The sequence below is a fragment of the Anser cygnoides genome, chromosome 4, assembly GCF_040182565.1.
Source record: "Anser cygnoides isolate HZ-2024a breed goose chromosome 4, Taihu_goose_T2T_genome, whole genome shotgun sequence".
NCBI classification, from domain to species: domain Eukaryota; kingdom Metazoa; phylum Chordata; class Aves; order Anseriformes; family Anatidae; genus Anser; species Anser cygnoides.
In genome coordinates this window covers 47574331-47596964 of record NC_089876.1, presented here as the reverse complement: position 1 = coordinate 47596964, position 22634 = coordinate 47574331, and the positions used below count along the sequence as shown (strand labels likewise).

At 40.5% G+C, this 22634-nt stretch overlaps 1 protein-coding gene across 8 annotated transcripts in view; it reads right to left on the bottom strand.

Annotated features, from left to right (window-relative positions):
• The window catches only part of TRIM2 (tripartite motif containing 2), an 88356-nt gene extending 67032 nt beyond the window's left edge, over positions 1 to 21324 (bottom strand). For 3 of the 8 annotated variants that reach the window (XM_013175144.3, XM_013175148.3, XM_048071769.2), the window contains exon 1: positions 4218 to 4364. Coding sequence is in view for 1 of the 8 variants with exons in the window: in XM_048071769.2 (XP_047927726.2) it covers positions 4218 to 4301 (84 nt within the window). In the remaining 7 variants the exon portion in view is untranslated. Of the gene's footprint in view, positions 1 to 4217; positions 4365 to 11146; positions 11277 to 19940; positions 20304 to 21163 lie in introns of those variants that run through there. The other 5 variants (XM_066996082.1, XM_013175158.3, XM_013175152.3 and 2 more) reach the window with 5 other exon arrangements.
• Between the last annotated feature and the right edge of the window lie 1310 nt (positions 21325 to 22634).

Here is a 22634-nt window from a genome sequence, read left to right as displayed (position 1 = left end):
AAGGTAGAGAGAGGAATCTGGGTGGGCCACCTGGAGGCAGCAATTAATTTTATACCATTTCTGTACGTATCCTAAAAGAAGGTGGTTAGCCAGACTGTGCCTTGCCTACGCTATCAAACCAATGCAGCAATGCAGATAGCCCAGTTCTGTAAGCCAGTGATTCCTGTAAGAAGAAAGCTTAGGGCTTGCTTGTGGAGGCCAAGGGAGCATCTTCCCAGCATGGGAACAGAGCACAGCTGGTACAAGTACTATGTGTTGCTGATTCCTGTTTCCTTCAGCATTCCAGGCCAGTTGAAAGGCCAGGTGTACAGGACAGGAGGGAGAGAAATCAAAAAGACCAGTGGATTCTGGTAAACACAGATTTAAGGCAGCACAGGTCTGAAGGCCACTTAGCCACTGCAGTTCCCTCCACCACAGGCAAGGAAGGTCCCTGTTCTTTCTGCCTTGACCTGTCTTTCCCACTATATCGCAGGCAAAACATTCTACAGGACTGTCTCTGTAGCAAATTCTTGATTGAGAAACTTCTGCCATTGTTTTGGGGTGAATTTTGCATATATACCCTGCTTTACAATCATTTTCTTTCCTAGATACAGTGCTTTCACTGAGTAACGCCATCAAAATAAAACCCTGACAGCAGGTGGAGACCCTATGCTTTTGATATCCAAGTAAGATCTGAGTGCTAAAACCCTCCTAGTTTTTTCTTTTTTTAATTGAAAAGGCTACATGTTTACCACAGTTTTCATTTTTTAGAATGAAGCAGTACGTTGCACTTTACTAGGAGCAACATCCCTTACCTAGAAAAGGATCTCTAATACCTAGGAAAATGGACCTAAAACAAAAAATACAGTTAAAGATTTTAAAAGCTTTCCCAAGTGTGGGTGAAGGTTGAGGATATTAGCATGGAGAATATTAGTCAGAGGGTCCAGACTTAAGAGAGAGGACAACCATATCCAGGGAGGCTGAGGAGGGGTTGTTTGCAAACCTCAGTCTCTATCCCCATGGAGACCTGAGTGCTGATCGTGAGGAGTTTTACAAGGAAATCTACCCACACCTGACAGCAGGCTCCCACAGCTTCTTTCACGCACTCGGATGTTTTTTCTGTTACCCGACAATTCAGTTTTCTGTTCAGACTCAAACAGCTGATGTCTCTCTCTCTTATCACAGCCTTAGCTGATAAATGTCAAGCAGATAGGACACATCAACAGAGCACCTGCTAATAAGCTGAATCCCTGAGAGGAACAGTGCCCTCAAAGCCTCTTGTTTTCACTAAGAATTTGAATGCTCAGTGTCATAAATTACAGCTCCAGTAACACAAAACTCTTATTAATCTAGATAACCGTTCTTTCCCAAGAGATGGATCAATTTTGGGAGCTCAGCTGACATTGTCAAGGACAAGGGGGAAATCTAGTAGATCAGATTCAACTTTACAGTCTTCGTAATCCAGTAAATATATTTGGCAATTTTTAGTAACAGGTCAGGGTTTTGGTCAACCCTGAATTAATTCCCTCTATTAACTGCCATATTACTGAACAATAACGTGAGTGCAGCTATATTGCACATGTGCCGGCAGAACATGCCAGCCACAGGGAAATGTTGGCAAGGGATCCCACAGTCAACACGCAGTACACCTACAGAGACAGAGGAAGAAAATGAATTGCCCTAAAAACACAGCCCTGGGAAGCAGATCTTAGTTCTATTTCCAACTTTCTTGCAGACTTCATTTCCCCCTTTCGTAGATTGAGGACGATATGCTAATCTGCTTCCTCGGTTATCTGAAAGCTGAGTTAATGAGTATTAGTAAATCATTTTGTTTCCACACACTGCCTATCATCTCAGAATCAGAAAGTACAATTATAGTATATGCTGTTCACAGTAGTCAGTTTCTTTTTTTTTTTTTTAATGAAGGATGTTGATTCAGTGCCCTGTTTTAGCAACCCCTGTGAATACATCTTGAAAATTATCTCTCTGGGAGGAAGACAAATCAGTTTTAATCTGCTGCCTGTTTACTCTGATGTAAATCAAACAGGCACAGTCTGCCTCTACAGAGCAAGCCATGTTGTGCTGAGCTCGTGATGCACAAGGGAGTTCTTTCTTTAGACGGGAGACAGACATTGTGGTAAGCATATTGATTATTCCTGTGTACGGTGAAAGCACAGCAAAAACTCTTAGGTGTGCATTTATGCCTGATGTGTATCCCATTTTGCTTTCATTTTTACTTAAGTACTGAAATCCAGGTCTCTTAATCTATAGACAAAAAAACAATTTCATTTTCATCTTTATTTCTCAAGGCTTAGTATCTATCTACTACTTAGAGAGAGTAACTGAGAACCTCCAGTCTGTGTTCATAGGCTGACACAGAAGCAGCCTATTTCTGTAACTAGCTTTTATTCACACTATTTATTGCTTTAGAGGAGGTTCAGTCTCAGAACTGAACTGTTCTTTTTAGTGTTTTAACAATAAACCTCAATTTCTGTCAGCATCAAGACCCCTCTAGTTAGAATGTACTAAGTGCAATAGCCGCCCACAGTTTGGCCAGTTTTATTTGCAGGTTCCTCTCTAGATATCTCTTAACCACTGTTTCACACAGATAATATTGCTTGATTAACCCTCTGCAACTCAAGACTTATTAAATGAAGCAGTCCTTAGAAGCACTATGGGGAGTATGAGCATTAAGCCAAGGGTCTACAACTGCATTAGGGCTGTCTGCAGAAGCAATGCACTACCCCAGAACGCAAGCAGCAGGGCAGACACGGGGCACAATTAGGTCTCATCAGGTCTCTCAAGATTTTAATTTTTTGGCATGACTCAAAGCTAACCAGGATCTGAGTGAAACTTCAACATAAGATTAGTTCTGTGACTTTAAAAATAGATACAGTGAATATGCTTATTTACAGTAACAGCTTCTCCCCCCCAGGTACTCTGAACTCCAAGCCCGAGCTGAAATTTCTGCAGATCCAAGCACTTCTGGTTCAGGCGGCAGCTGAAGTACCACACTGGAGAAAGGACCATCCTGCCATCCTGGCACTACTGAAGTGCTGTCGTGGTGCCATATGGGACATTTCCAGCTATTTCAGAAGAAGGAAGCACTAAAAATATTGTTGCAGCCTCATCTGCTTGAGGCTTCCCACTCAGTTTTGAGCTCAGAGCAGTTTGGACAAGCAGCCAATCTGCTTGGCCAATCAGAAACCTGGGAGATATACACTGACATCCCTAGAAATTATCATTAGCATTATCCAACATAATTTTGTAAAATAAATGAAAGGAAGAAAAAGATATAACATACTTGAGTGGCCTCAGCAATATGCTGCTGAGTGATAGATACTTTGCTCTATGGTCATAGCAAAGTCACTTAATCTGTCATATCTCTATTTTCTTCATTTATAAAATGTGAATGAAAGATGAGCTCATCAGCTACCACATGAAACCTAGACAGACTGGACAAAACTTCAGTGGCAGAGTGGGTCTGAGATTCTGCATGGTATCCAGCTGATAGGATCATTATGATTTTCTCTGTAGGTGGAAAGGGTGAAAGAATCTGAAAAGTCCATCAATATTTGCAATGCAGGATTAAATTTAAAAATACTGCCCAAACGGACTATTGTATTTAAAATTCTGAACATCAAAAATAATATTAAAGACAAAAAAAAAGTAAAGCTCAACCCATCTCTGCAGTCTTTTGCTCTGTGGAACTGTGAACTTTTCCTAATAGCAGCCAGCAAAGAGGACTGAAATCTCTGAACATGACTTTGTTTTTCCTAGGGCTAGGTATATATCTTAGAATATGACAGCACCTATCAGCATTTTAGGAAGCATTCATTTAACAGTACCCCATATCTAGCCACTTCACACAATGCCATTCATGACATTGCAAAAACTGTTACGCTTTGAAACACAACTGAATGATAAGTATGGAAATGCAGCTAAAAAGAACTAGATACTGATTAATTATTTACCTATTTATTTATTTAATTTTAAAAATGCAAGCTTAAATGGGTTGTGTCCCCATTAACTTCTGCCCTCCCAGGAAGGTCTCATTTGAGACTGAAAGAGTGTAATCCTAGTAGTCATGACACTGCATACAAAGTAGCTGCCTTTTTACATCAGACAGAGGAAAACATTCTAACAGCCACCTCTGTAAATGGCAGTGCCTACCTGCCTTGCTAAAACATGTCCTTAACCTTAGGAGAAAGGCCACGATGAGCCAGAAGGCTACTTACTGCTGTTCCATAGAGTCCGTGCAGGAGTACGAGAGGCTGAAACTCACTCTGGCTCCGATCAGAGGACCCGGCTCCCTGCAGCATTCAGACATTTGGTCCCAGCATGGCCATCAGGCGGCTGCGTTGAAGGGTGGCCTTGCACAAACACAAACAGCTTGTCAGCACAAGCCAAAGAGGCGGGCCGGCCCTGCCGGCCACAATGCGAGCCAATGATTAGCTGCTCCGCGTTCTGGGTGTTCGAGATATTGTGTTTCATTCTTCAGTAGGGGCTGACTGGGAAGGACTAGTGCTTGACAGTTTACTGCTGGGCAGTAAAATGCTTAAGGCGGAAGGAAAAAGAATCAATAAGCCACTTCGGGAAGAACACATACTTGCTGCGATTGCTCTTACAAAACCCACAGGCATCCCCAATGTATTGTTCCTTTCAGGTCAATCAAACAAACGCTGTAAACTGAGTCCAGTCCATATTTGCTATAGAGAAGTTTCACTTGCAAAGTCTCTGATTTTTCTTCTCTCCACTCTTTTTCACATTCTCATCCTTCCTAACATGTTTCATTTGCTGATACTGTGGTTTCTCACTTGTCAGTCACAAGCATATTACCCTGCCCCTCTGGCCCTGACCTCCCAGCCTTTACCGATCCTCTTCATTGCTTCTCTTCACCTCCATCATCACTGCTTGTTCTTTTGGTCATCTTCCTCCCTACGGGGCAGAGTCACAACCCCAGCACCCTCAAGGTGAGGTTTTGTGAGACAATCAAGCTAATCTAGCAACATAATGCTGGTCAAAGTGGAGATGCTGAGCCTCCCTTCTGTTCACCCTCCCACCCCCCCATCCTTCCACGAAAAAGCAACATAGCACAGAGGCAAATACATCTAGGTCAGTTTAGTGAATCTAACAGAGAGACAGAAGAGCTGCTTCATGAAGCGAGTACTCCCTAAAATTTCTCTTTCTGATCTTGCCTTAGCCGTCTACGCTCACACCTGTTTCTCCAAGTTCTTATCTCCTTTGTTGTTTGAATTGAACTGTTCCTATTTAATTGAATATCCTGCTTACAGCTGCTGATCCCGTTTCATCCCTGCTCTGTCCTACTTTTTTTGCCTCTAGTTTGCCTGTGAGGCCTGTCTGCTGCTGAAATCAATCTCATCAAGTCTCTTATACCAACTCCCTAGATGAATATCATGCTTTGTACTCCAGTCTGTCTGAGAAATTTCTCTGCTTTGGAAATAATTAAAATGCTTCTTAAATGCCATGCCATCTTTTTGGCTTTCGCAGTTTTTTCTCTGACCTTTCTAATTCATTCTTCTCTCAGCATCTTCCTCACTTGCTCCCAAGGCATCCTACTTGTTATATTTCATACAGCTTTTACTGTTTGCTGGTGCATGCTCCTGTTCCACTTTTGTAATTGCGCATTTATATTTTTCAGCCTTCTGCTTCTTTCTGTTCCTGTATGTTACCCGGTCTTTTAGGAATACTGCATTAAATGCCTTGACAGTTCCTAATTCTCAGATCCTTTTCTGGGAGCAAATTACAGCAGGCTGATCACACTCCATTCATTACTGTCTTTACAGTCTTGGCACAAGCCATTTCCCGCCCCCCTGCTCTGGTAAAGGAGCTGAGCCCCCTGCAAAAGCAGATGCTGAAGATAGCACCTCGTTCGGGTGGGCAGGCATATCGCAGCGCTCAGGCTCCTGCTGACAGGCTGCGCGTGAGTTCTGGCACACTTCGCTGCATCACAACGTGCCTGGGTCACGTTTGCAAGTTTTTCTTCACAGGGAGGCATACTAGGCACGTTTCTCAGTGATATCTGAGATTCTAGTGCAACCGCACGGCTCCATCAGCTGCCATCCGAGCATATAATGTACAGTGCCTATACCTTTATCCAGGTCTGTTGCCTAGTCAACTCTAAGCTAGCCACATGGACAATATTTTATTAGAGATCTCTTCTTTGATGTTTTAAATATTGAAATTTCCTGTGTGATCACAGTATTTGATTACTTTAGTCATTTTGATTACTGAGCCTGGATCTCATTCCCAATGCACCTGCATTGTTCTCCCCAGAAAATTCAGCATCTGAGGTCATCTTTTCTTTCATAGCCCAGCCACACTGCCTACATATCTCCATGCAAGCCAAGCTTTCTTGTCCTGAGCTTCAAGACCTTTTCAGAGTTTCTCCTTTCTTACTGATCCACTCCCACAGCTCTCTTCACCACAAGGCCTGTCTTTTCAGCCTTCTCTCTTCCTACAAAGCCCTTTTCTTTCCACCTTGTCCTCTATGCAGAGAATGCCCTGCTTGATCAAATCACAGTATCTATTTCCCTTTCTTTTCTACAGCCCACACATCACAAAACATTGAAATAATATATCAGAATGAGTCTCAGGAGCAATAAGTAGGCTGCAAGTAACTTCAGAAAGAGAGATGTTCCATACACATATATAAATTTTATGTGCTCGAATTTTTCTATCAACCATATGCCATATTTAATGCACCTTATGCTGATAGATTTTTAATGGAGAGGATAGGTATCAAAAGCCCTTGATGGATACGGATCAAGTGCTCACTGTACATGAGATTGTGAAAAGACTGCTATGAAAAGACTGTTTGTAGATGCACAAGAGAAAGAAAGCTAGCTATTGCATCTCCGATTCCCATGGCAATTTATTTAAGATGCTAATTCAGTGTAGCCACAAATAAAGAAACAAAAGAGAGAACAAGAATGAGCTGATTTAGTGGACTATATTGAAAAGGCAGACTTTAGACAAAGTCACTCTGGGTATAACTCCTGTGACTCCACTCACAGAATTATGCCAAGGATGAAGCTATCTCTTTGTCCTTAAGCCTTGTATGATGCAGGAGAATTGTCACCAGCACTGCCAACGTTGCAGACGCAAGTGCCAGCTAATGTGAGGACAGCCAAGCTCATTTAACAGCTCATTTTTACCAAAGGGGCCATCCAGCCCCTCTCCTCACCATGATTGCCAGCTGCACAGGCCTGCCCCCTCCCTCACATGTGCTCAAGGAGCCGTATGATGGCTCACGGAGCCAATTCCACTTGCTGGGTATGTTTTTCAGCCAGGTTAATGATCTGACTCATCTCCCTGTCATGTCAAACAGCGCAAGAGGCAGCAAAGGAAAGCAGTGATCACATGTGGCTGGAAGCAGGACAGGTAAAGAGGCGGAGACAGGATCTGTCTTCTTTTTTTATAATCAGAAAGTTGGCTGTCATCCCCAGAAACCCCCATCCCTTCTGGGGTGGGACCTAAAACTATGAGCTCCCAAACCACACCACTCTTCAGCACAAGATCCCAAAAACACCTATGACCCCCCTCCCCCGCTTGATTTCCAGCAAGCACTATAATGTTTTAATAAAATGTTTTCAAACTGAAAGTGCAGTACTATATTCATTAAATGCAGGTTTCTGAAAACAGTAATAATTTGGTTTACTGGGGAAAAAAATGGATAGGGGAAAGATTCTGATGGGAAAAAAAAAAAAAGGAGGGAACATTTAAGTATTCTGCATCTGGTAACAGAAAGCATTTGGAATATGAATCACCACAACTTAACTTTGCCCACTCCCTAGGTTGCAGGCTCCTCCATGGGGTAACATTTTGAGTCTGTCTTCTTCCCTACTTCCATCCATGCACCCGGCTTTATACCATTTATTCTTTGCTCGGTAAAACTGCTTTTCTCCCTTTCCCTTTTTGTGGCCTCAGCCTATATTCAGCCTGCACTTTCTTCTCAAAACACAATCCCAGCTGCATGCCGTTTTGCCTGTCACCCTCACCCCTTAGGAGGCCAACATGGAGCTCCAGACCCCCTGAGGCTCAGCCTGACCAATTCATATCTGTGCCTCCACTAGGAGTAGTCCTCTCCTGCTTCCCCAGCAGTAGCCACAGACACTGCAGAAGGGAGTTGAGTAGGAAGATTTTTGTCATGTTTTACTGGCCTGGTTTCAATTCGAAAGTGGGTCACAAGTTGTTCCCAGAAAGCACACAAGCTCAAGTAACAAAAGACTTTGGATGGTGACAGAAGTGAAACTCTGTATGTGAATTGTTCAGCTTTTCTTTTAAAAAGGAAAAGAAATCGTGGAAATGGCAAGGGGAAGAGATCATGTGCAGATGTAGCACACTAACACATGAGGCTGCAATCAATGGGAACTTGGGCTTAGTCCCAGCTCAGACCATGTGCATTTTGAACTTTGAGCTCTTGGACCATTTCCTAATTAGAGAGCAAGGGGCACACTGTGGAACTATTTAACCCTTTTGTGGTGCCTCACAAGGTCAAGCAAATGCCATAAAAGACACTGGGGATATGTCTAGCCCCTGGAGGCCACATCTGACTACAGGAAACATCCCTGTGCTCCAAATGATTTAGTGAAACAACAGCTGTCAGCACATCACTGTTCATGGCTCGCTACACAGAAAGATGAGGCCTGCAACTCCTCCTTCCTGCACTGCTGAAGGCTTGCTGGGATGTCCTCTATTCTGCCAGCTCCCCATCAGTAATGCCACACCAGGGATCAGATCAAAGCTGAGATACCCACCTGGAACTTAATAGTGGAAATAATGCCAAATTGCACACAGAGACTTGTTTCTCCACAGCACAGGAGTGGAAAAGCAGCACACTACTATAAAACTGTAAGCAAAAATACAAATAGCATTTATCACAGTAGAAACTGTGTTGAAAGAAATAAGGTTACATAGCTGATGTACATCAACAGCTGTGATAATTCCTGTTCTATCCGATTATCACTGATGTTCTAGTTAGATGTGGACTAGTGATTTAATCTTTTATACTCCCCTGTAAAATATCAATATTATGTCTCATCTATTTCGCAGAACTACTGTGTGGATACATTTACAGCACCTTGAAGCTCTCATTGAAGAAATTCTGGACACGCAGATTCTTATTGCTTTCATTATTGATTTAGGACAGACATCTTTCCAGAACCAATAAATACAGGATAACTAGTATGGCAGGATTTTATTTCCAACAGGAGTTTGCTGGATAATTTAATGCTTCTAATTTTGACCTTCTCTGGTTGATCAGGGTGCCAATTAAATACTGTTAGAGAACATCAGTGCATGGAGAATGAAAATGAATAGGCCAGAAATTTTTCTTCATCCAGTTCAACTGATGTGGTCTTTCTGTAAGTTTTGTTTCAACTTTCCTGACACCTCTAAGGTCACTCATTCCAAACATAATACAAATATACTAATAACTAGAGAAGCACCTCCAGAAATACATGTGCTGTGGATAATGATTAACCTTGGAGTCACAGAGCACTGTAAATCTTCAGGCTTATATTCCCTCTGTGCAAGTTCTCTCCCTGTTTTCACTGGGTTCCTTGTCCTGGTAAGAGGTGGTTCACAGAGCTTGGAGGAGACGTTTCAAGTATAAACTACTCTTTGCATATGCTCTATCTTACTTGCAGACTAAGTTCCTCAGTTTCCCATCTCACCAGAGACTTTTTGAGCCTTAAGGTTTGGCTAGACTTCACTGCGTCAAGAGTAGCAAAAAATACCAAACCTAGCTCTAAGCTGTCTAGCTGTCTGCTATATATGCTGCCAAAATACTAGAAAGCTCTGTCTAGCAGCATAAGCGAAGTAGCCTGTGCTGGACGCTATGTTGCCCTAAACAGATTTCTCCAATACCCCAGCTGGCTGTAAGCTACTTTGATCTATGCTGTACTACATTATAGTCACTCCTCTGTTAAATTCTCTAAATGAATCTAGACACTATTTAAATTCCACTGGTGTTCAGGGGTGATTCATCTGCTTCTAGTGGGATTTTTCAAACAATGCCAAAACACCCCTTAGCTATGATTAGCTTTGGAGTTCACAAATATACTCCAGAAGGACAAATGTTTTGCTTTTGGAACAGACCTACATTCAGTGTCAGGTACTTCCAAAGAGAGCCACTAACACCAGTAGTATATACATCCACCCTCATTTCAAACAACACAAAATGATTCACCTCCCAGGAATGCTTTTCCAGATAACAGTATAAATATTTCAAGCAGTATATTTGGAACAGAAAAACTGATATGAAAAAACATGCCATCTCTCATTTTAGGTACGGCCTTTGTAACGCGGGCTTGTTCTTCACACTTCTCTGGGTTGAGATGTCCCTGGTCACACAGATGAACTCAGGGAAAATATTCAAAAGAACTCTTTGTGAAGACCTTGCTGTTAAGCAACAAATAGATATGAATAATTAGAAGACTGCCTTCAAGATAGCAGTGGCTCCTGCTCCCATCATAAAACCTATTTATCTTGAACTTAGACATAAATATCGCACTCACTTGTTTGGCACAGGACCAAACCTCTGCAAACAAGAGCAAAGGATGCTCAGAGAAGGGGAGGTGTTTACCCATCAGAGGAAAAATGCTCAATTAGCAATGCAGTGACCTTGTTTCAAAGAAAGCACTTTAATACATGCCTTCCTTTCAAGCATATGAGAACTCCTGCTGATTTCACTCTCACATCAATGAGGTCAGCCATGGATTTAGCCAGGAACTAAAAGGAATTAACTCTCCTCACACACACACACTCTGAATAACGGCCAGAGTGCTCTGCACCTCACAGTGCAGATGAGGCTCGTCCCCTTCATCCCTTCCCACTCCCAATAAAGATCAGCAGCTTACCTCTTCTTGAATGAGGCTACCCAGCTGTTTTATGTTGGCTGTCTACATATTGAATCTGGGTGAGGGGGATACCAAGAAAATGCTACACCCAGTTTATTTCTGCATCCCCTTTTCTATCTAGCAAACCTAGAGACAGAGCACGTTAGTTACTTAGCGCATGGAAACACTTAAATAATTCAAACAGTTGAAATGAAACTGTAGAGGCACAAAAAAGTTCAGAATCATTCACTTGAATGAACAAATGCTTTTAAAGATAGTTTTAAAAGATGGTAGTGCGTACTTACAGAAGCCTGAAAGCAAGCAAACACAACAGTCTAAGTGTTCAGCATCCTCATATAACTGGGTCACATAAAAGGGAACTTTTGATGACTTCCAGGCGTTCTCAAGTCAGGCTCCTTGTGGTCACCCAGTTCCCTATAAAAACAGGACCATGCTAGTCTGCAAGCAAACCTCTGTTATACAAGGTGTTCTGAACAGCAGGAGAAGGGAAGGGCTTAATATCAGAAGACATTACAAACTTCAGCCATGAAGAACTCGGTTAAAACATAACAAGCAGCACATGGTTAAAGCTGTCATGTGATCAGGACCGAACTGCCCCCATGCCTGGAGTTAAGTCATATCATTTTATAGCAGCCTAAGAAAAGTGAACTGGGGGTCAAAATACTCCCAGAGCTTTCTTCTGTCAATCACACATACAAGAACCAGGATAAAAATGTATAAAAGACAATGCTAGCAGACTGAGCATACTAAGATTGTTAAAGGCAATGTTAAAGGCAAGAATAACAAACAAGTCTATAGACGAATGGATAACTGCAGAGTGAAAGCAGCAATGCCATCACAAATTCCTAAATGGTTGATAAAACTCAAGCAAAACTACTAAATTAATGCACACCAGGAGAATGTAGCCCCATTTGGTACAGTCTCACTGTTTTGACAAGAAATGAGATTCATGGAATGATGAAATGCTCCAGAAATATATATTTTGTTAGAGATCTGCAAGCATTTAAAACATTCTCCATAAGAAAATGGTTGTATGAGAGTGTATTTTGACACAGCAACTGTAAGTTATGGAGGAAAATCCACATAAGAACATACTTATAACCAATATGAAATACAAAGAACATGCCTGAAAATTAAACATACTTAATTTTTTATTCAGTGTGATTCTAAAATCAACTAGGTAGCTTTTTATTTGTCAACAATAGTGTCTAGATATGTCCAGGTAGATTGCTTGCTAATGTTACATTGGGGCAGGAACAAAGTGTTTGAAATACTAGCCAGCCAACTAAGAAAACTGGTGATATCGTGTATTCTATCTTAAGCAAATAAGTAAAGAAAAATGTACATGCAAAAGCAATTCCAATGCTATCTACATTAGTAAAGGCTCTCTGAAGATATGCAGAATGAGAAAAAAAAATAAACTATCTATAACTTAGATCCAGCAACACTATGATGTTTTTTACAGTAATAGGAAATCAGTTCCCCCTCAATCTTTTTTTTTTTTTAACTGCCACTAAAATAATATTTTTTTAAAGTGTTTCTTTCAGCATTTGGTCTTAGTGCACTTCTTGCTCTAAAAGTACTGAATATATTGCCTCATTCCTTGAGCAAGGACTCCCTGATTTCTGTTAAAACAGTCACAGCTGCCTGACTACAGCCCAGTGCCCTACCAGGGCCTTTGTGTTGACCTTGTCTGTGGCATGGATTAAATTATAGCTTGCACACTGCAGTCTATTTGCATGCAAGGAACAAAATGTGTTGTGAGGCAATACTGCACAGTACCCAGAGTCTGGATGAACAGCAGGCCTTGAGAATTTCTGTGTATTCACTTGTGCTTCTCTGCATGTTTGTCGAGATCAGCCATGTGGCATGTTTAAAAGAGGCTTCTTGCTTAGAACTGATTGTTTGCTCTTGGTTGCTTTCTGACTCAAGCTGAAAGAGATCTCGCAGAAAGAGGCATTGATAATTGCTAAAATTAAGCAATTGTTTGAATTAATGGACTTACTTTAAAGCTATATTTCTTGGCCATTTTAAAGACAGGTTAAAGACATCAAAAAAGCACAAGTCAGCCAGAAAAAAACAGGAGACTGTTAACATGTAAACATAAAAATAATAAAAAAAAATTCAGGTAATCATTTTGTTCCAAAAAAGAAAGACAAACATCAAATGTTTTGTGAAGTCCTCTAGAGATGTCAATACTGAAGTAAAATTTACATAAAAGGTTGCACCAGAGATAGCCTTATATATAAGCCTTGCAACCGAGGAAGATACGAAACAAGACACGCTGAACCCAGTTACACAGAAGAGGGCAGATTACATTTGCAAGACTCTGAAGGAAACTCTTTGATATGAGGAGAAGTATTCCCATGGGGGGCTCTCTCAGAAGGTAGTAACTTTACATATTACTGTACACAGATTTCCCAGCATGAAATAGTTGTTTTTGTTTGTTTTCTTGCATGTTGTACTAACACTATTTCCTTACTGTCAGGTCTGTTTCTTCCCCATTTAGAGCTATGTTAGGCATCTCAGGACCTCACTCGCGGTGGACAAGATGTGAGCTGCTGGCTCTCTCCTCTGCAGGTGAGCAGTATTCAAAGGTCTTGGTCCAGAGGGAATCTGCGCAGTGAATGAAGTCAAATGAATGGAAAAAAGACTCCTCTGTCACTGTATTTCTCTGAGTTGGCTCTTAGTGGGATCATACGTTTTCTATAGCAAATAAAATGGCCAACAATTGTTAGCAGCAACAATTAAGCCATTCATTGTGTCTTTCGGAAAATGATGGATGGAGTTTCTTGTACCAACCACATCCCAGCTGCACTCTTTATCAATTCCTCCTTCATAAAAAGTTGTGCTATTTGAGCATCTGCTCTGAATCAGTAGATAAACAAACTACTATGGACTTCTTTGTACACACATCCATTCACAGACAGTCCTGTAAAGAGATGACACCCCACTGACCCAGAGAATTACAGTGTGACAGACACCCCTGCAACAACTTTTAATCTCCACACCTGATTGAAGCAATCAGTTGAAGAGCTCTCTCGAGTTCTCCTTACTAATAGCAAATACCTTTATTTGGATAGCTCACCACAAGCACAGCTGACAACACAGTGATGTTGTGCCACTTCTTGCTCTGGCCATACTCAAACTTTCCTCAGCAACAGATAGAGGGGAAGTATATTTAAAGGAAAAGGCTTTTCAGAAGATAGGGTCAAATTAGTAGGGGGTCTCTGCTGCTGAAAGATCTAAACAACCTTTTCCCAGTTCCATAAATCAGGGTTGCTTAACACCCACTCCAATTTCTCCAAGGGCTAGCCAGTTGAGGATCAAGGAGCATCACAGAGCTTTCTTCTTTTAGCCCTCCACAGGACGTACAATCAGGTGAGATCCCCTATGCGTCTGACTGCCCTCATATCTTCAAAGCAAGCAATGAAAAAAAACTTTTGTGCTTTCTTCAGAAAACTTAAGGACAGACCTGTTGTTTAAAAAACATCACCTGAAAACAATGATGTGACCTTTCGTTGCCCCAAGAGGGTAAACTGATAATTCCCAAAATGTAAGAATAACAGCGTTTTCCATTGTGGTCCTCCCTTGCCTACACTGTCTGACATGGAACAAGAAATTAACATTTCTGGAAAAAAGGAATTAGCTGCAATTACTTCAGTGCATGAAGAACCAAGGTCAGAATCAAAGCAAACCATCACGAGTCTCCTAGTAATTACCATGAGAATAATGACTTTTCTCATCAATAATTATTGATTTCTAGGTCTTTGTTGTCCATACTATGGTGTTTATTATTAGCACCATACAAAGCCATCCATGTTATAAGCCCCGCTGTTAACTCTCAGCATGCTCTTAAAAACAAAATAAGCTGAACAAGTTCATTGTTTTGCATCTTAAATTGCACAGCCATCATTTTGTAAATAAAAGGGTACTTTGGCCATCCTACTGGGTGGAACAGTATGATGGTTGGAATCCCCTTCAGGGTAAAATTTTGCCATGAGAATATTCAGTATTGAGTTACGTTCACCTGTAGGATGGCTACATCTTGGCTCAAGGTTAATATGCGTATTGCCCTAGGAACTCCAGCATATTAAAATAATTTGGGTGTTAGATGATTTAATTCTTTAATCAGTTTTCAGACTCATTGGTTTGCTTTTACATAGGACTTACCTAATGCCTCAGCATAAACTAATGGCTAATTTAAAATCCGTTCGAGGGCTACACATACTATAAGAAAGTTGTAACAGCCTATGGATTCAGATATGTCAGCAGGAAAGAACTCAGTGTCAAAGGAGTCAATACCAACCTCCTCTTTTAAAAACAAAACAAAACCTAGCCCTGGTGCACAGGAGGAATTATTTTTCTACACTCTGCTGAGGCAGAACCAGAGCTATATTTTAATGAACTTATTTCCATCCAGCAAAGAATGGAAGCAGGTTTGTAACAATGCAGAGAAAGCTCACTTTTAGTCTATAGACCCTCTCGGTTCTTAAGAAAGGCCCCTTGATTGAATTCCCACTGAATCAGGAAAAAAACACCTCAGACCAGTCAGTATTTAACTTTTTGGAATGTCTTTGTAAAGGCAACTAAAAAGAGCTGAAGCCTTTAAAAATTAAGACTAATCATCTTTCTAAATGGCAAACAAGCTGCAGTGATGTGGTTATTTCTCATCTACCATCTTTAAAATCAGGTCATTACTTTTAGTAATGCTTTGAAATATGTGAATGATAGGACAGGATTTCAGAAACTTCTTAACAGTAATCCACACCACTCCTGGGGATAAATTATTTTGCCTTTGACATTCTAGCTTATCCCTTTGGGAATCATAGTATTGTCTCAAAAAAAAAAAAAAAAAAAAAAAAAAGGCACCTGTCCTAATACTCCTGAACTAATGAGTTCTGCAAAATCCTTTCAAAGTACTAGCAAACCAGACTGATAAGATACTACTTTATCCATTCAGATCAAACTAGATAATTGCATGCTTGCAAATAATCTTTCAGAATTGTTTTATTCATTGTTCCCTGCATTCAAGGAAAAAAAAAAAGACATTTGATGAGTACAATAACCTTTCACGTTCAGCAGCTTCCATTCGTTTAGATTCCTGTAACTGCTTTATGGAAGGAACAACAGTACCACTGTCAGAATATATTTAAATTTTGGCCCATACTAATGCCCACTGTTAGCTTTGTGTACGTTTATGATAACATAGTTATATAACACAGTAATATAGTTATACAAGTTGCAGTGTCAATACAGAAGAAGATATTATTGCAAAGCATAGTTTCAACCTGAAATAAATTAAAAAAAAAAAAAATCAAATTCAAGGTACTGAAGTTTTCCAACTGCGGTTTGACCCTCTGGGATTCTTTAGAATTTTCAGTCCTGCATATACAACTAGGTTCATGCCCTCATACTAAAAATGGCAACTAGAAATCATATGCACAATATAAATGTCCAGAAAGAATTACACAATTTTGCTCAGTTATGTCAGTTAGATTGCTCAGTTAAGCTGTAGCTTGCATTCATGTGCTACAGACTTGCTTCATGAAGGATGATCTGAAGATTGTACAAACTGAATAAATGAAATACCTTCTCAGTGGAATAGCATATTATCATATGGGTATTTCTGACTTATTTCAGATGGCAGATTCAGTTCTAGTTTATGGGTATAAAAAACACTGCCTACCTTACACCATACCCTTCAAACAAACATAGCAGAAAAGGTGATGTTAACAGATGTGTGACTTATCCTGGAATCTACTTGTAAAATGGGCGAGGAGCAGAAAGACAGGAAAAATTGGCTTTATAGAAAACACAGATATTATGAACCCCACTGTTCACAGTACATGATCCATGATGAGTCAATGACCATCTGACGGCCAAGTGTCATGTTGCTGCTGTTTCATTGCAATAATTAACATTGAAATTTAGATCCTGTAAGTAACTGCAGGTAAACATGCTTCATTAAACTTAATAATGAATATTATTGCCCTAGTAATTAAGGTTATCATCAACATTATTAACTTAGTAATTACTAAAGTCAATAATAAAATAGCGTCTTAATGATTTTAAGGGGAATCTTCATCATTGGTCTACAACTACTTGAAATTGTAGTCATGCTTTGGTCAGTGGAGTTAATTTCAATTAATAACTTCATTAACTTCATAGCTAAACTCTAACAGCCTAAGGGAGATATTCCATGTGAATCAGTATGACAGCTTTGAAACAAGGTCACAGTAAGTATACATTTTCTTATTTTAATTACATGCAATTTTAAGTCATATCTAGGCAAAACTCTGGCATCCTCATGACCAATTCAGTTTCAGCATATTACTGACATCTGTATTCTGACTTCAGATAAAAAGACAAACATGAAAACTGGTTGTATAAGATTTGACATCTGGATCACATATAGTTAAAATATTTGCTTCTTCTTTCTCTCATGGCTAAGCTTTCGCTTTATTTTTACAATAGCTTGTAAGTAATCTAAGTCCAAGGATTACCTTCTGTTTCTATACAGTACCTAGCTCAGTGATATTCCAATAAGAGTGTTCCTGGATGATACAGAAATAACAGAGTAATAATCTAATATGCAGAATAAAGTGAAAATGCCATTGCTGTGATCAGAATTTCATATCAGGTGTAATGACTGATAACGTTTAACGAATTGATATGACACTGGATGGGTTTTTAGGAAACAAACAAGCCCTGTATAATTGGATTAAAAACAAATTATAACTGAATGAACATACCCAATTACTTTCCTCAGATTTCTTCTTCACGCAAAGTCCACGGAAGAACAGCAGCATCTTTTTTTTTTTTAATCTGTCCTTTGACATTATCATGGATGACTAAATAGACTGTAACTACATGTGACTTGCTGTTTGAAAATCAAAATCCAAAATTCATCGTAGGTAGCTTTGTTGTGATTGGTTACATTAACCAGTACATCAATTTCCTTTTTATTCCTCAGCTAGATAAGCATAATGCTCTCCTTCCAGACAGATTTCTAAGTCTTGGTAAATCACAAATCATGGAAGTGCTTGTGGAAAAGCAGATAGAAATTAGAAGACAGGTGGGAGGGAGAAACAGAAAAGAGGGAGGAAATACATTCAAGGAAATTTGTCCTTACCTACCTCATGTGCTTCATAATTCTTCGTGTAGGGAATTAGGAAACAGGAGTGATCATAATAATGACTGGAAAGAAAATCTCTGGTCATTGACTGCTTTGCAGGGGTTACCTGTGTTGGCAGTGCACCCTGTGTTTTGCATAGAGAACGCTGAAAATTCTCTTCAACTGTGGCCAGTTGCAAACTGGCCAGACAAGACTGGCCTGATACAGTCGCTGGATTAACCTTTCTTATTCTCCAAGTGAGGTCAACCAAAAGGTGAACAGGATAGTTGGTTAGTTTCCAACCACACATACTGCTTTCCTACAGGCCAAGGTAAAGGATTGGGTAGTTTCGCACCTCCCACACCTCCCTGAAATACGCAGGGGGGATGACACACCTACAATGCTGGCAATCAGCATCACTGATCTGGTTCTGTGCTGTTTACCAGGGGTAAAGGTATCTCCAAGAGGCTGACACACCAGAAAGCATGGGAATGGTCAGACTTCACTGCTTTCAAAGAAAGCTACAAAGCATCAGTGTACATAATTACAAATGAGGTTTCAGCTCAGGGCTGCAGCATCAAGAACTGCAGGGGATTGTTTAACATTCAGTGAGCATATGCCTAAAAGTCAATGCACACACTTTCAGCATTTCAGCATCCAGCTGCATGCACATCAATGAACACTGCTTAGGCTTCATCAAGATCAATTTACATCGTGGATGAGATCTGGGAGAAAAACTGGTATATGATTCGAAGTGCAGAGTGTAAAAAGGCTGCTTTTCTGATATCTGTCAGGAAGATGCCAGAGCAGATTTAAAAAAAAACACCTGAGATTTTTCATCCATGTCTCAAATCTGAAATGATTCAGGACACACATAAATTATTTCTCTACATTTTATAGACTTAGGCAGGGGCTTTCCATATTTAATCCAGGCAAGCAGTGGATTAACTGCCTTCAGCTGAAAGCCTGCCAGCTGACACCCCTTCCCTGCACACATGGCATTTGATGTCTGCCATTTTAACATTTTGACATTTTTGTGAGAGACATTGTCCTAAAAGGTCACCACTTGTCTCAGCAGTTGGCTTGCTGCCACTCAAGCTTGGGAAGATTAGCTCCACGGCTGTTATCAAAAATGACCGTTTTCAAAGCTGTTTCTGGGAAGCTATTAATTTCTAACTGTGTACGGGGAGGGTGGGAGTAGGGTACGCGTTGAGGACAACAGGAAGAGAAGCTCCAAAATCACCTTTCAGTTCCTACAACGAAGACAGGCATTTCTATGTATACACCTGTAAGATGAAGCTGAAATACTGCAAAAACAGCTTCTAAACAACAAATGGACCAAGCATATAACCTGTATTATAACAGCATTATAGAGACAGTAATACTGTGAATATGTTTAGTTCTCTCCTTGCACCAAACAATGCAACATACTCTCTCCCTAGTCACTTAACGGCAGTCACACCTGTTAACTGTTATCATGACTTTTTCACAAGGTTCATAAAAAGTTTACAGTATCAAAGCAGTCCCTAAGAAACAACAAGTCCTGTAAATAAAGCAAGAAACATGACATGGCATCTCAGACAAACTGGCTATAGCCTGCATTTCTCATGCAATTACCTGACATTTATACTTCTCACTGATTGCTGTTTCCAATAAGCAGATTTTGTTCACGGCATAATATGAATTCACTAGCCATAAACTCAATAGGACAATGGTACGACAGAAGCTTTGAACTAGAAAGGAAGCTAAAAAACAGGATGCTGTTTCTTCAGTGCTAAAAGATCAAAAAAACACTCAACAAATACCAATTCTCTTCTTTACAGTATTACCGTGACACCAAAAAACCTGCAACTCCTCTACTTCCCAACAACCTTACCATCCTGCCTTCATGCAACATAGCAGATAAAGATCCTCTTCACGTACAAATAGAGTGAGATTGGTGAAAAACATGCATCGCTCACCGTGCTACGTTCATTGTTCTTATCAGGCCAGATGCAGACTTACTGGTGCCCCTTATGATGACTATTTGCGCTTCCGATAATAAGGTACTGCTGAGTTTCTTAATGAGAAGTCCAGTTCTGCATTTTTGGATTTTCAAAGAAAAGATTCGAGGTGAAAAATACCACGGCAGATTTCTCTCCTACGTGTTCACAAGCAGCCTATTAATACTGAGGTATCATTCCCACTGCATATCTAATATTATCTAACAGAAAACCATCTATCTAGAAGCACCCCCTGCATTTGCTTGGGTTCTTCCCTCGGAGACAAAGCGGCAAGCAGATATCCCCAAAATCAACAAACACAACTGCAAACTATTTGTTCTGGAAAGCTTTCATGCATCCCATTCCCTCAGTAGCTCTTCCACTGAAAGCTGAAACAACACTGCATAGAAGCATTCCCTGTCAGGATGTTTTCAGCTTTCATCTCTCTGCTTTTTCAAGCAGAACACCAAGGTAGAAACCCTAATTAGCAATCTGAAAGCAGCACACAGGCAAGGAATACTTACATTTGCAACTGTATTTGCAATATTTGCACACTGATCCAACAACTGGCGATTACAAAGAGGAGAAGGAGCTTTTTAGGCTGCCTTTCAAGCCTCGTAGCAGTGAAAAGAAGGCAGTTATCTGAAAGCTACTCATTTTCTATATGCTGTGCTCTACTTGCTTCCCATGTGCATACAACACAGCTGCCAGATTTAATAACCATGTCAGCCTGCTTTCCCCATAAAGCAGCAGAGAGATGACAGGATGAAGATGAAGTAGCCAGCGTGTTAATCTGTAGCTATGGCCACACTAAGCCTTGAATGAATGTCATGGTTTTATTTCCCTTGAAGAAAAAAAATAAAACAGATCAACACTATTTGTGAAGAAATGTGCCAAAGGATTTCAGAAATGCGAATCCATACTTGCTTTCAGTGACATTAAAGCATATTAAAAGAAATGGCTCCTTTTTTCCTCACTTAACAAATCCTAGGAACTGATGTTGCAAAAAGGAATTAACTCCTGACCTTTCATCACACATTTTTCCTATCATCAGATGCTGGTACCCAAAAACAACAAAACCATTAACTGACAAATTAGTCGAGATAGCTGACTCCTCTCCAGAAGGAATTATTTCCAAATCTGCTTTTGCTGACTTCTTTCAGAAAAACGGAATTAATAAAAGGGGGAAAGTTCTCATTTACCATTTAAATCCTCCCATGCACTGTGGTCCCCAGAGCACTGGACTCTCTTATCAGATGTGGTCAGTTCACTGCCAAGGTGGAGCATTTCCGGACCTCCATCTGCAAAACCAGTTCCAGGTGAGGGAGGGATGGGCAGAGTTTACATGCCAAGACAAGGTGCCAGACATACAGGCAAAAACTACAGACTAAAAATAAACCCAGAAATGAATTTGCAGGAATGTGGGGATGCTGCAGAGATCGTATGACAGCTGTGTGCGTCTCTTTCTCTCTCATTTATATTCCCTTCACTTCCCTTGGAGGCACCTGTCTCAGCAGGGAGTGGTTTCTGTGGAAACTACGGACAGTCGGTTTTCCCCTCAGAGAAACTGTTCCTATGGCAACCTTACATAATGCATATGGCCTAGATTCTTTTTAATAACAAGGTAACACTGAAATTCTCATTATAAAATTAGTGCTGATTAGTTTTGGGGGCAAGAAATATAGTTATCTAAAAAGTGTATCAGAAATACGAAATATACAAATGATATTACAAATTAAATGAGAATGTAGTGGGCACTGTCACAGCACCACTCACAAAGACAAAATAATTTCTAAATTCCAGTAAACGAGGTCTATTATTGTGCATTTGTGGGAAGCAAGGAGAAAGGGAGGCATTTAGTTGACATTATGGCTCAATGTAGCAATCAATACTGCACATTAAAGTGTAGAGTTGTTTTTTTTTCTGTTTATTTATTCTTCCAGCAACAGGGATCTCACTACATCTACTACATTCAGAACTGAAATATCAGCTTCAAAGTCGCTCATTAGACATTATGAGACTGTGCTACATTAAAACTCGAGGAAGTGCCTGGAAGGAGCTGTACGAGTCAGTGAGGCATAGTGTGCAGTGAAGCAGAAAGAGAGAAAGCAAATTGCTGTTTACATGGCTTTCCTCTCAGCTGGGAGGAGACGAACCTGTCCACAGCCATCACAGGGAGGACAGATTATCCGATCGCATTTGGGAGATGGGAAGGTGAGGGCCCTGGTAATGGGGCTGTGCAGGCTTCTAATTCAGCAGCTGAAGACTTGCCTGGGTTGGGAATGACATGAAACAGTGGTCATGTAACAGATGTTTAGTGACCCCTGTGAAGCAGGTAGGTGATGTCTCCCCTCCAGCCACACCTGCGGATAGCCCTTTTAGTGTTAAGAAAAACCACAAATCATATGATTAGGAAATCAGAGCTATAGATTTACACAAAATGAGAGATCTCAGTTTGAAGAATCTTGTTGGGGAAACATGAGCAAAAGCCTATCTTTGAGGTATCAGGGTTGTGACTCAGTGGATCACAATCTCTCCTTACCTGTCAATCTAGCAACTTTTATTAGCATAAAATGCACTAATATACATGGGGATTGATTTTTCTCCTCTATGCCTACTCAGAAGATGAACAAGAGAGAGCACACAGCCTACAGAGTATTTCCCCAAAATTTA